At 35.7% G+C, this 15481-nt stretch overlaps 1 protein-coding gene across 1 annotated transcript in view; it reads right to left on the bottom strand.

The window, feature by feature from the left end:
* RXFP1 (relaxin family peptide receptor 1) overlaps positions 1–15481 on the bottom strand; it is a 70500-nt gene that overhangs the window by 22429 nt on the left and 32590 nt on the right. Inside the window, exons 3-6 of the mRNA XM_017658707.3 lie at positions 14677–14775; positions 10846–10951; positions 6150–6221; positions 3611–3682 (exon numbers count right to left, since the gene is read on the bottom strand). Coding sequence (XP_017514196.3) covers positions 3611–3682; positions 6150–6221; positions 10846–10951; positions 14677–14775 — 349 coding nt within the window. The remainder of the gene's footprint in view (positions 1–3610; positions 3683–6149; positions 6222–10845; positions 10952–14676; positions 14776–15481) is intronic.

The following is a 15481-nucleotide window of genomic DNA, read 5'->3' on the forward strand; positions in this document are numbered from 1 at the left end:
ACTACAATTAATGTGTTACTTTCTTGATATCTTACAATAAGGAAAAGAAAATCATCTTAAATTTTCTTATATACTGCTCTCATTATGCCATTTCTTTACCTTTAAAAGTTCTAAAGAACTCTAGGTCTTTATCACTTACCTTTTCATGTCTAGTTTTTAATTCCCACATAATTAATCAATTGATTACTCTATTTCTTCATTCATCTATTTGTTCATTCATGGAACTGTTTAAAGCACCTACTCTATGCACTATACTAGGCACATCATCCCTTTCCTTGAGGGAGTTTGAGTCTAGAGGGAAGGTTATTACAGAGCTGACAGGTTATTACAGCAAATAGAGAAGTGTGTGGGGCAAAGAGGGAAATGTGTGATGTGTGGTGGCTTGGACATTGCAGGGGAGACGGCACCCAGCGTTGCTGGGGGCAAGGGCTGCAGAGTATGAAAGAGCGAGGACACAGGAAGACTTTCCTTAAGGAGGCACAATTCAGAAGAGTTTTGGATGAAAGCAGAGGATGGGTAGGAGTTACCACAGGCAGAGGAGATCCCTTATGTGTAGCTGACAGATGGAGGAGAGACTTGCAAGTGAAGGGATCACAGGTAATTTAGTGAGGCCCACTACAGAGGGCTGTGAAGAGAGACGGGAGGTGAACCTGGGAGACAGGCTAGTGACTTTTCTGGCAAAAAGGACCTTGCATGCCTGCTAAAGAGTTTGACTCCACTCTACCTACCCAACTTCTCACTCTTCGGCAGAGTGAAGCCTCTGTTCTATTACGTAGATCTTCTTTTGCCATGTTTAGTTCTATCTCCATCTTTTTAGCACAGCAACTCGCCGCTTTGAATCTGCCAATGGACAATTTGGATTCGTAGCTTTGATACTTATTAATAGTAAGATCTTAAGCAAACAAAGTCTGAAAGCCCATGTTTCCCAGCTCTATAATGGAGATAATACTAGTGCACCTGCTTTACGGGGCTGTCGAGACACATGAGGCAAAGCCTGTCATAGGCACTGGCATGTCTTATGCCCTTATATGTATTATTTATTATAACAATGTCTCGTTCATGCCTCCCATTCCAATTTCTTTCCTTTTCTTTTTCCTCTCGGCCTATGATTCACACGCAGCTAGTGGTTCAAATGTCATTTCTACTGATACATGGATCACACTGCTTTCTCTCTTTTTCCACTCTGACATCCTATAAAGTTTCTCCTTCCAGGAATCTTCCCTGCACCCATGGGTTTGACTTGCTTCAGGGTAGCCAGGGATGATGCCCATAGTAAAGGCACTTCCTTCCCTCCCTTGTAAACCTGGAGCCCCAGCTGGGCCCAGGAAGAAGTGAAGGATAGCTTCAATACTTGCCCTGACCATCTCAGGGGGATCCTTTAAAAGCCAATAAAAATATCCCACGTAAAAGGCATCTGACCAACCTATATTCGTCTATTTAGCCCTGTCTCCTCATTTCTCAGAGATATCCTTTATTGCTGTAGACCTGAAAAGGTTACTCTTTTCAGTGAATGAATCATAATAACCATTTTGATCTGAAAAGCACAGTTTAAGACTTAATTAAGCAGCTTCTTTTATTGCTAATTGTTGTGTGTATGGTGGTATTGTTTCCCCACCTCAGACCATAAGCTTCTGGAGAGCGAGAGGCATGCCTTTCCCCAGTGGTAGCTCAGTGCTCTACCAGAGCTGTAAGGTGAAACTTCTGGAAGGCAGCATGCAGCATGTGTGACTTATTCTCCTATGCCCTGCACAGCGCCCCACCGCCCTTGGTGTCTAGCTGAAAACTTCACACTGTAAGGGCTAATGAATATTAACGTTTGAACGAGGAGCAGGTTACCTATGAGAAACTAGATGTATGTGACCTTTAACACTCCAACCATATACCAGAGCTATGAAAAACAGTGAGAAGGCATGGAGGACACTTCAAAATATCCTCTCTATGTCTGTATGGTCTTTCACATCCACTGAACATTACACCAAACAGATGCTCTAAGTTCTTAACAGGTTCATGGGGTTTGGAAAGGAAGGTAGTCAGGAGTATGATGGGAATGAGCCCAGTATTGACTGGAGTAATTTGCTAAGACCAAAAGCAGGGATGGGATAGAAGGGGGGTTTGACAAAGAGGTAACTCTTAAGGCTTTGAGTCTCCAGGGTCCGTCTTCCATTTTGCTAGCAAAACTGTTTGATAGACTCTGTGACTCAAGCCCACACTCATACCACAAGCTAGGAATCTGGCTGGAATGATTTAAAACAGTGGTGTAGAACAGAGGCAAGGGAGCAGAAATAGAAACAGAGTTATTTATTTATGTGACTTTTGGTTATATTTCCATGCAATTACTTCTAGAAGGTTAGGTTCAGCTGCTTGGTAAACTCAATGAAATGGAACTTTGAGAAAGACTATTTTTAAAAGCTTTGTTTTTAACCACAGTGAGATACCACTTCACACCCATTAGGATGGCTGTTATAAACAAACCCCCAAACAACAAAACATGGAAAATACATGTGTTGGTGAGGATGTGGAGGAATTGGAACCAGTGGGAATGTAAAATGGTACAAGCGCTGTGGAAGACAGCATGGTGGTTCCTCAAGGAGTGAAACCACTTATGACCCGCCAATCCCGCTCCTGGGCCGACGTCCAAGGGAACAGAAAGCAAGGGCTCAAGCAGCTCCCTGTGCACCCATGGTCTCAGCAGCACCATTCACATTAGCTGAAGGGTGGAAACAACTCAGTTTTCTGTTGGTGGATGAATGGATCAACAAAATCTAGTATATGCATACAACGGGATTTATTAAACTTTAAAAGGAAGGAAATTATGGACATATGCTGCAACATGGGTGAAACTTGAAGACATTATGTTAAATGAAATAAGCCTGACACAAAAGGACCAATATTGCATGATTCCACCTAAATGGGATACAAACTCATAGAGACAGGGGTTGTTGGGAGTAGGGAGTTATTGTTTAATAGGTGTGGGGTTTTAGTTGGGGAAGATGAGAAGGTTCTGGAGATGGATGGTACAACAATGTGAATGTGCTTAATGCTGAATTGTAAGCTTAAAAATAGTTAAGATGGTAAATTTAGGTTATGTATATTTGCCACAATAGAAAAAGCTTTACTCTTTTAACCTTACAGTGTTTTATATGTTCATAAAGCAGGATTAATGGAGAAGAATAACTGGGGAAGTGTTTGGGCTTTCTCTCTCATAAACTTTCATTATCATCAAGCTTTCCTATTTTTAAGTTCGTTCGATCATCATTGCCATGAGCACGGCCAGTGTATATATATTGAGCTCATTCTGTGCCAAGCACAGGGCGCCCAGTTCTTTCCATGGATTTCCTCATTTGTTTCTTACAACAACCGTGAGGTTGCTACTATATAATTTGTATTTTACAGTAAAGGGAATTGATGCTTCGAAAGGAAAATGAATGGTCAGGTTCGCACACCAAGGGAGCGCTGGGGTCAAGGCTCCGACGAAGCCTGTGTGCCTGGGCGCCCGCGCAGGGCTGTGTTGCCCTCGGCGGACCGCCCATCTCCTAGGCGCTGCTGCGGCCGGAGGGGGCGGGCCGACAGAGCGCGCGCAGCAGGCAGGTTGATGGGCACCGGTACTTACAGTTTCCTAAGACTGTGCAGTCCTCTGAAAGCATAGATGGATATGGATCTAATCTTATTGTTTTGCAGGCACCTGTGAAAATGATTATTAAAAAGGAAAACAATGAAACAAGAGTTTCGGTTTTACAAAATGAATAGAGTTCTATGATTGGATGGCGGTGATAGCACAAAAATGTAAATGTACATTTAAAATGGTTAAGATAGTACATTTTATGTCATATGTATTTTATCCCAATAAAACAAATTTAAATTAAAAATGTGAATATAATTACATGATTTAGTGAAGTTGGATATCATGTTATTTTTTTCTATTAAATTAATGTATGAATAGGCTAGTTTTTATTCAGAAATTCTAAGTTTAAAGGTGAACATGAATAGCTAAAATATAATATTTGAATTTTCCATGAGTGGAAATTTTATGCATGGTAAGGCACTCAGAAATAGAACAGAAGACAGACTTTTTAACATTTCATCCTATAATTCTTGTCAGTGTTCAACACAGTGCTGGCAACAGTAAAGTTACGTGACATTTTAAAGGCCCCAAACCGATATTCTATGTTAAACACAAACCTGCCACACAAGTCAACTTTATTAGTTTGACACCCCAAATGTTGCTCCAAAAAGTGTTTGAGGAAACTTATAAAGAGTATATATGACAAAAAAGGGAAATAAGAATTAAAGAATCAGGATTAGAAGAATATAAGTTAGATTGGGATGTCAAGACAAGAATGTAAAATTACACAAAGTCATACAAAAATTTTGGTCTTGAGTTAACTAGAGGTCAAAGAAAATAAATACCAGAGCACAGGCACTTGCATTAAATGTACCCTTAAAAAACTTTAAATTTGTGCATGTACTGGTCTCAGGCTGTTGGGTATTACAAAGGGATTTGAGCCTGACTTACTGTTCTGAGTGTAGGTCACCATTGTCCTTTAGGGGTTTTTTAAGTTTATACATAATTTTAAAATAAATTTTAGAAGAATAAAGAAGACAGTCTGAATGAACTCTCAACTAATTAGAAATTTTGACTAAAAGAGATTCCCTGTTTCTCCAACATGCAAGAAAACCTAACTTTGATTGTAAAATGTTACTCTTAAACTTATTATGCATCTAACAATTTCACAAAACATGCTGTGGGTCTGATCATGTAGTAGGTAATGCATTTTTCTCACTAATACACAGAAAGAGTTTAACATGTATTTATTTATTTGTTTCTAACTATTGTAACCATTTACTTACTGATCCACAGACTATTGCCTGGAGGTTGAGCCAAACTATACCTGTAATAACCAATTAGAATATTTTGTAATTAGGCTATTTTGATCTATTTCTTAGAAAAATTGTCCCTTCAAAAATTAATTTAGTATTTATTGTATTAAAAGTGCTAAACTACTGGGTTACATATACCTGAATTTTAATATTTAAATTTGAAGTCCTAACCCCTTTTAAACATGTGGACACAAGGCGGTGCTACAGATCAGTAAAAAGCCTTCATATGTCTTAAATCAGAAAACAGAGTAATGACTTAGCCTCTTGAAGTTTTTCTATCAGGCCTGATTTGGGAAAGTTCTTTGCTGTTGATTCATAGATGTCCAGAATAAAGTTCTGAAAAATAATTTCAGTTGAAAATTTTATTTTCAAATATGGAACGTATTTTTTTCTGCAAATTATCTTTCTTTTCATCCAATGAAGTGGATTAGTTTTTCTTCCAATGTGCTCTATTACTTATTATCTTAAAGAAAAATGTTCACATATATACCTATGTGTGAGGTTTCTCTGGTATAGAACCAAAATTAAGAAAAAACCAATACAGTATGGAAATGCATCCAGGAATTCTGAGGCTATTCTAGATAGTGTGATTCAAGCACTGAATATTTTAGCCAACAGTTCAAGCATGATAGGATTTAGTCACAAAGTTAGCCAGAATAACAGGTAAACATAACCTGGGCCATCAGGAATTTTTGAAGTACATATGAGATGCTAAACTGATGGGAAGCTAGCATGCCAGAAATTACCTGAGCCCAAAATAAAACTCAACCTACAAAGCAGATGTGGAAATGGAATTAAAGCCCCCAAACAACATGGTCAGAGGTTTCAAACCACAGTGACTTACTATCTTAGGTGGAGACTGAATTTGCAAACATATGGGAGGAAGTTCTTCACCGTGTAATCTTGAGGGTAGAGCTGGTAAAAGATCATTACATCTTTCTCTAAGGTGGGCATTGTGGTGATCCATGGTAGAATAATTTGGAGAGTAAAACTTCCTCAGTATCTTCTTTTTGGGGGTTGTGGCCAAAGGATTCACAACACATGTGCTCCAGTTTCTTTGGGGGTAAGTATCAGGGATTTTTCTAGAATGGCTTTTAGGCTCTTAAAAAAAGTTACCTGGTTGTCTCTAGCTAAAAGCTAAATAATTCCCTGAACAGGGATTAGACTTCAGCAGAGATACAGCATTGGTCTCTGGAGTGGAGACATGGGAAGAAATGGGTATGCCAAAAATGTTAGTTAATTTTAATACTGGGAATTAAATTTTTTCTTACAATTTCTGCAGGTCGTGGTACTTCTTGAAGGCATCAGGAGGAAGCTTTCTTATTAAGTTCCACTGAAGTGACCTGAAATGAATGTACATTCTGGTTCTTAGAGTTTTTTTCTTTACTTTTAAGCTACAATCATATGGATAATTATAAACTTTATTTACTTTAGCACCAGCTTTCAGGAAACATTTTATTTCATGATGTTGTTCTCATATTCATAAAACCATTTGAACTAGGTCTGTTGATTTATCTTTTCTTAATTTACTTTACAACATTGCAATTCTGACAAAAATAAAAATAGTAAAACTGAGAAAATAATTTTCAGTTGTTTTCCTTTTCTATTTTTATTGAACAAATATTAGAAACATCTGTTTTTAAGTGACAGTAAAAACAGTGTTTCTGTTTAAAACATATTTAAGAATTTACATGGTTTTTAACCTTCAGTATTTCATTGCATATATTTCACTCCCTTAACTTCCTTTTAAAATTAGTTATGAAGGAATCTGGCAATTGGTACATACAACTGAACTGTGTTTATTCAGTTATGATCCCATTTCAATTTCTAATAAATTGCAAAGAAAGATTTTTCCTTGTATCACAATTTGATAAGCAACTTGACACAGACCAGGTCCACATAATTTTGGTTGTATTGGAAAGGACCTAAACCTTTAATTTTTTACAGATAAGCAATGTAATGTTGTAGGAACAAAATAAAACAAAAAAACCCTACACACCATTGTAACTGGGGTCCCTTGTATGATTCTTACACAATCTTCCCATGTTGGTCTCTAACTGTGAAAAAATGGATTTGGACCAAACGACCTCTAAAATATGATGCTATTATTACTGTCATTATATAATATGATGGAGCAGATGTTCCTTGATAAGAGATCAGTGGACTGCATTGATTGGAGTTTGACAGCAGTTGGATAAACACATGGAAATACTTGATTGACATAAAGGATTCAGGTAAAGACTGTTACACAAAAGGCACTAACCATGTTAGCTGTTATGTTGGTTTTGGATCAGTGTTGCTTAAACTTAGAAAAAACAGTTTCTCAGACTCCCCAGAACACATTGTTGGAATCCAATTTGAGAAACTCTGCTCTAAAGCCTAGAAGATCACATATTCTCAGTGGTGGTATTATACCCCCAAGGGGGTGAAAATAGGTTCTAAGGGAGTGAAAAAAATCTTGCTTTTTTAATGGCTGAAGAACAGATATACATTAAGAGATATATAGTACACCTATAATATTAACATTTCAGAAGAGGGGAAAAATTAAAAAATGTACAAAAAGGCCCTGGGGTGGGCCCTAATGAAAAGAAAAAGGGTTAAGAAACATTGTTCTAGACTTCATATATACCAGTCACTTAGGGATTTTTTAATGAATGAACGCCAAAGGTTGACTAACTAGCAATCCTCTCTTTAGATCAGTCTTTGCTGCTGGGCTCTCACTAAATGTTCTTTCATTCCTTATATAAGTTAATTGAGAATCCCTTTTAGACTAATGATCCTCACTTGGCTTAGCTCTTCAATTCTGCTTTATATCCTGTTTAAATATTTGTGTTGTGTAAAGATAAATTGTTAAATATTTGAGTTTGATTTAAGGATATCAATGAAAGCTTAGTGTGTTCTCAAAACTGGGTTCATTCATTCATTCATTCATTCAATTTTTCAACAAATGTGTTGAATGCCTTCCATTTGCACTTCAGAGAAAAATACAATAATCCTGCCCTTATGGTTCTACTCTTTTTGGATGACAAATAGTATATTTTATCTATAAATAGAGATTTTTCTTTGGATGACAATTTCAACCTTATAGCCCAGAGCTAAAAAGGCAACCAGCTTTTTTTTTTTCTATTGTATTTATTTCCTTGTAAATTCAATTCAAAAACATTAGCTAGACCTTATAATACTCTCTTAGGAACTTTGGAGTATACATAGAAAAACCAGGTTGTAGGCCACCATGGAGCTTACAGCACTTCCCTTTTCCTGGTAGAAGACTAAGATTCCCCAATCACTGCACAAGGAAAAATGCTCTATATACTTAAAAGGGACACAGGTGAGGTTTCTGAGACAAGGAAAGCTCATTTAAGGACTCTTAAATAATATCTTAGAAAGTTGGTTTTTTTTATTCATAGTGTCTAGGATTTATAGGCTACATCCTTCTAAATGATGCCAAATGTTTCCGCAAACAGCATTCTCTGTATTTTCATGACTATTGAAATGCAAAGAGGTAGGTGTTATTATTCTCACTCAACAGAACGAATCAATATACCTTTTAATATAATAGATTCTTGTATTTTAAAATTTAATATGCCAAGTTTGATTCTTGGAATCAAAGTGAAATATGTATGCAAAGGAGAGAAACAGCCTAGTTTTATTAGTATTGTTAAAGTTAGCTGTAGTTTTATAAAGAAAGCTTTCTATTGGATTATGTAGTTTTATTGTTTAAATTCCAGGATATTATACTCAACTCTCACACAAAGTTAATGTTTAACAAGTTATAATGGTGTGTAAATAACCATATTCATTGGTTTGTCTCTTTTGTTCATTAGCATATATGTGAAACGTCTCCAAAAAATCCCAACTTTAATAAATATTATTTGGATTATTGGTGTCTTTGATACTTTCCTTATATATGATTTAATACATTTCTGAGATTTCCCTGTGATAGTTGCAACTCAAAATATGGAATGAGCTCTCCAATAAAATTTAATATTTACTCTTTTAACGTATTTGCTGTTAAGCCTAGAGTTCCCTTTCTCTGTGGTGCTGGGCGAAGACTGGCATGAGGAGTGATGCTGAGTCAGAGCTCTGCAGAGAAAAGTAGAAATGGCTGCTTAACCCAAAGCACAAGAAAATGCTATTTTTTAAACAAAAAATAAAGCATTATAAACATAAACTCCTGAGCTTTATTCTTACATCACCTAATGCCTGCTTGAAATTCCACTGAGTGACCTGTTAAATCTCAAATTGAAAAAAGCATCTTAAACTGGAGTCCTAATCTTTCCCCCTTACTATCAGCAAGTCTCCCTACTCCTGGATTACTCAGCTGGGATGGAGACCTTGGCGGCGTCCTGGACCCTCCTTCTCCCTTGCCTCCATTCATGAATGTAGTCAAACATTCATGAGATTCTGACCCCAGTTTTCCCTTTTATGCTGAGGATTGAAAAGTGCACACCTCTCTTGATCAATGTGTGTATGTATGCATGTCTGTCTGTCTGTCTGTGCTGAGCCAGAACAGTTGTTTTTTCAATGGGACCAGAATGCCTTTAGGCGGGGCATTCAGTTTCTAGTTCGTCGTTGCCTGTCTTCTCTCAGTCCTCCAGTTCTCGCCCTCTCTGCCTTTCTTTCACAAAAGTTAATTGTTGAAGAAAGGATTCAAATCTTCCTGGTGGGGAAATGGAAAATGAGCTCCTCAGCAACAGCATATTCTTTGATTTGGATTTTTTAGTAATTTGATACAAGCGGGGGGGGGGGGGCGGTGATAAATGTTTTTTCTTTGAAAACAGAATACAATCATTGTAAATATTTATACCCAGAATATCCAGTCAGAATTTAAATTGTGGAAACTCTCCATAGGACTTCAGGTTGTTTTAGAGAGATTTATAATTATTAGTTTTTCTAGTAGGACCAGTTAACTGCGAAAAAGACCTATGTGAGTCGAGGATAGGATAGAATGCTATCCTTCGCACAGGTCATTATGGTTTCACCTGCCTCATGTTCTCAACTCATTATCAATGTGGGTAAACTCCTCAACTCACTGTCAACTGGGTAACTTCTCCTGATTCTGCTCACTTGATGGCACCGCTATCTACAGGAACTCTGAGCTGCAGCTTGCCCCGTCTCTTATATATGTCAAGCACATAAGTTGCTGTGTTAGGTGTTTTGGGCTGAAAAAGGCAGGAGTTGCCAACACTTTAAACTTAAGAATTACTCCTATTTTGTCCTCAGATGCCTACAAGTCAGAGCCATAAGGCACTAAAACATCTGGATGAAACAAAAAACTCAGCAAAAATATTGGATTAAAATATTTTCTTTCACTGACTGCTTTTGAAAAGTTTCAGCTAAATGTGTGTGCTGTGTTGCAAAAGTTTGTTGAATTTAAATTAGTACTGGGTCAACAAACCACTTACTATGAAGACAATTTCCTTTTTGCACATAAGTTTGAGTTACTTAGGAGAAAAAACAAGATCAACATTTCTGAATCAAATGTGATTAGAAGAGCTAGAGTTTAAATGTGAAGTTCTGGGAATATTTTATTCAATTTATCTCTATTTATATATAAGAATATATTAAAATTTATTTCCAGAAAAGTCTTAGAGAGCTGTTTCTTAAGTGTGAATTCCTATAATAAGAAAGCTATATGTAATTGTTTAATTGGCAGCCTCTTTTCTTTAATAGCGCATACAGTTTATGGCATCTTTTATTTATAAAATATGGTGATACTAAGTACTTCATAGCATTGTTATGAGGGACTAAATAAGTTAATACATAAAATAATTTAGAGTAGGGCCTAGCATTTAATAAATGCAAAATAAGTACTACAAGCATTATAATCAACCAAAGAGCAATGGCATTATCTTTGAATTATTATTAATGACATTTTCTTTATTAATAATGACAAGGCTTTAATTATGATATGATTTTACAAGTGCTATTCTGGCTGTTGGGATGAAGCCATTCTTTTCTACTTACATTATAGTCACATTTGCAGAAACTGATGGAACCGCTCGTAAATTGGTCTCATCACAGTCAATCTCTAAACCTCGGCAAAAACATTGCATGGGCACAGAACCGACCACTGAATGATGAGGAAGTGTAAGGAATGGGGACAGTGAGGGACCGGGAAGGAAGAAGAGGGTAGTGAAGAGAAAGAAATGAAAGCTATGAGAAAATTACTTAGTACAAAAGTATGTCATGTTTTCCCTAAGCAATTTGGGCAATGCTTTAAATTAAGGTTCCGAAATTTACTTTTAACTTAATGTTCAAATGTTGATAGGACATTAAGATAAGGAAATATACACATTTATCTGTACATGCATTATAAAAAAATATGAGACTGCTCTTCTCCATGTGTTGCAAAAGGAATCAAGTCATCGGCTCTCACTCATCCTAGGAGAGTACCTGTGTCCCAGGGTGACATGATCTTGTATGATAGGCTCTAATGCCCATATGAAAGCTGCTACTTAAGAATAAAGTATTTGTTAATAGCATAATCAAGCCTTTAATGGGTGAATAAGTCATTTTTAACTAGTGAAAAAGAGAGGAACTAAACATTAAGCTATAGTACTGGTAGCACTATTTTTTCCTGGAAAATTCAGAAGTTCTTTGAAGGAGTTTTTAGGATCTTTTGGCTTATGTAGGGATGTAAGGGTCTAAAACTTCATCTGTTGAGGTAAACTTTTTTACGCATTCCTATTCTATTCTTACTCTTCGGAGTTAGAAAAAGGGAGAATTGGATATATATGCCTTTGGCCATCTTGTTGGGCTGTAGTGAGTCTTAAGTATGGGATCCAATATTTCTAAAGTCTGTTAGAGACTTGCAATGCTGTGTTCATATACCTAAACAGTAAAATGAGATTATTATTCAGTATAAGTATAGTTTGATTCTTGCCTTTACAGGGAATGGTTGATTACTGAGACCAATGAGGAGAGTTTCCCCTCTACACTTACTCTGAAAACCTGAACTGTATAGCAGAGGTCACAGACTCAAATGTCTACAGGGCACTGGCAAAGTGAGTGTAGACTGCATCTAGATGTCCCAGGAAAATAGCTTCTCCTAACAGCCATATTCGGATAAGAACATGGGTAACCAAGTCAACCAACTTCCTCAAAGCTAGAAATGAAATGTTTTATATGTAATTACCTATTTTAAAAATTATAGTAGCCAACTGAAAAGATTTTCAAACACCATTGGACAAACAAAACTATCTGTAAGGATTTCCTGCTAGCAGGCTTCCAGTTTTTGACCTTTATAGTAAAGCTTCCAGAGAGTAGAAAAATGTCTTAATGGCAAAGCAGAGATTTCTGTGACAAAGCTGGTGAATGAGCACAGCTGGCTATAGCCTTTGAAATATTAAAGTGTTTCTCTGCTCTGACATGGGGTGATGGGTGTTCTTCCTCTCCTCCCAAATCACTCGGCAGATTCCTCTACAGCATTACAAGATCAAGATAATAATTTAGGTTCTGCATATTTTGTAAACAGAGTCTCTGCCAAGAACTTTAAAACAGTTTTATGGTTGTAAGTAAGCATTTTGGCTATGGTCTCTGAAAACAGGCTCTGTCTTGTTAAGTTACAACCTGTCTATCATGAGTGTGGTGGGAAAGAAAGCAGAAGAGGTCCAGGGAGTGACCGTAAGAAGGGCAGAAATGGAAGGTAGGGAATCAGCATTAATGCCAGTGTACATTTTCTATTTATATAGACTGAGTTAAGATAATTCACAAATGTTGATTACAAGATTACCTGTAACAGGGAAAAATGAAAAGAAAAATCACACCTAAGTATCTAGCAACAAAAGAACGGTTAAACAAATGATGTCAGTTAAAATATATAGGATATTTAAAGAGTTTATAATAACATGGACACCTGATTATGCTAAAATGCTAAATGAAAATATATTAAAAATGGTTTCTATTGGAAATTTCAACCATGTTGAAAAAGATGAGCTATGTATCAGCAAGTTAAGGCTGGTAGCTTCTGAGTGGTGAAATCATGGTTGGGTAAGCAATGCTTTCCAAATCTCTCAAAAAGCCTTTATTCATATATTGCTTAGTGAGATGTATTTTCCATGATATTATTCTTGTGAGGTGACTTTATAAGGGTGAATTCCTCACATTCTTTCATTCAGCTGAAAATTATTATAAATCACTCTCAATTTAATTCCCAATAAATTGTTATAATAGTCTCATTTAAATAAAGTTGTACAATAGGAACCTTAATTTAAGTTTCACCTCTGAATTTTACACTGCAATTTCCATCCCACTTTTATACTGCTTTTAAGCTTAACAAAGACATTTAACAGTTATTTACCACTGATCTCTGAACTGTCTTAAAAGAACTCTAATTGAAAATTATGTATTTGTCCTTTACTAAGAATTAATTTAAAAATTTGCATTTTTGGATACATCATTTATTGTGTAGTTCCATTCTACTTATGGAATTATACTTAGGATGCATTTCTCCCAGAGTTTAGGATGAGGCAAAATTTGTCTTGCTGACTTGATCTGTTTTTCCTGTATATGTTTGTTTTTGCTTTACAAACCAAATTATGAAAGTTATATAACCCATTATTCTCCCTCTTTGATCTAATGACTACAAAATTCAGAACTAAGTCTGGAACCCAATTACTGAACTTTTATCAGTGAGGTTTTCCTTACATAATTTTTCTTTTTCATTCTGTTTCCTGTTCATTCACCATTGAATTTTTGTCTTTTGTGTCATGTTAATGGCTTAAGTATATTAACAGCCATATTTTTATTGTAAACTGCTTAAAATCCTTTTGGAAGTAAAGTGAGATATAAAAAGATTCAACTAAAATTTAAGAAATGAAAGGATATGCAATAAAGCAAAAAGAAAATAAAAACTGTGTTCTGACATACTATGGCAGACACTCCATTAAGTGTCTGCATTAAATTAGCAGTTAAATTATACCTGTTAACTTTTTTCTTTCCCAAAATCTTTTAGCTTTTTAATCACCAAGTAATTCGTTTCCCATATTCTGACTGTGAGATGCCTTGATGCTGAGACACATTGCTGAGTAAACTGTGGGATTTACTTAATTTTTATTAATCTCATTTGCGAAGTGAAGACAAAAAAAATATTAAAACTTAAAAATATCCTATGCTTTATAATTTTTGGTAGAATATAAAAGAAAAATTATAGTAAAGGATTCTTCCTCCTAACTCCTATTTTTTAACCAAGGTTTTGAAAAGCTAGGATCAAAATTATAACTTTAAAGCATACATTTACATTTGAATAATTTATTTAAATAGACAATATTTTTTAACAAGGAATTATTTACACAGATTTCCCAGATCTAAACTACTACAAAGTAAATCCTCTAGTTTGTATTCTCCCACGTCCTCTCCGGTATCTTTGTAAATTTTCAATTATTACTAAACAACAGGTTATAATTAATAAAGCTTTTTTGTAGCTTTAAAGTGTAAGTTAGACTACAGAAGCTTTTTTCCTTGCAAACATTAAAATCCAGACAGCTTCTCTACCCTTTTCTTTTCATAGTTTTCCTCTGTATGAGTTGATAGTGAGTTCAAAGGAGGACGTAAAATAGCACCCTTGACTGACATAATTTTTATTGACAATACCAAGCATGATTATTTCTTTTACACTTAAGATCTCTGACAATTTTTAAATAAAATTCTCAAATTGAGGCTGCATGTCTGATATAGCTTGCAACTAAAAAAACTATAATTAACTTATTAAAAATTTTAGTATGTTGGATCTTTCAAAAACATGGTGTCTTATTATGAACTCATGGAAAAGGAGGCTCAACCCCCTCTGATACTTACAGCATGCAGATGCTTTTGCCTCAGAGGGATATGCAGAAGTCACTTTATAGTGGCTGATAAAATATTTGTCAAATTGCGAAGACCATCCATTGTTGTCTCCTGAAAAAAATCAGAGAGCAGAAGAGTTCAAGGAAACAGAAACATTCTTGTGGGCTAGGGAAAATGAGTCTCTTTAAAATAAATGACTGATTCTCAAACATAGCAAGATAAATGTTATCTGTGAGGTTTTTAACAAATTTGAATTCCTTGGTCCAGTACCTAAAGATCCCGATTTCATAGGTATCAGATGGGTCCCCTAGTCGCCATCTTTAACAGGCAGTATAGTTGATTGCTTCTTTGGCAGGAGGTATTTGCACCAGTCTTTAAGAAACAGTATTTTAGGTGTACTGAAACACAGCACACAGTTCCTAGCATATTATTTATGGCATACTCAATCATCTTCAAGCATTTAAACTGATGTTGGAAATGTATTAACATGGATAGATAGTCATCACTGTTAAATAAAAAAAATAAACAAATAACATGACCAGCATGATCTCATTTTTTTTTAAAAGGCACTATGGCATCATGGATGTTTATCCTCTGAGTGCTTATGTATTTTATCATTTATATTTCCTGGTTTTAATATTAAACTCCTGTCATTAAAAAAAACAAAGATAGTAAAAGTCATTATTTGGTGGGTGAAAGAAAATGATATTTCTCATAAGATTCTTTAGAACTTTTTAGTTATTTTTAAACATAAACAATGAAGCCAATCATGCAATAGAATAGATTAGGCAATGGGGATGTAGGAGCAACTTCTGGA

Source organism: Manis javanica, chromosome 3, assembly GCF_040802235.1.
Source record: "Manis javanica isolate MJ-LG chromosome 3, MJ_LKY, whole genome shotgun sequence".
In the NCBI taxonomy this organism is placed as follows: Eukaryota; Metazoa; Chordata; class Mammalia; order Pholidota; family Manidae; genus Manis; species Manis javanica.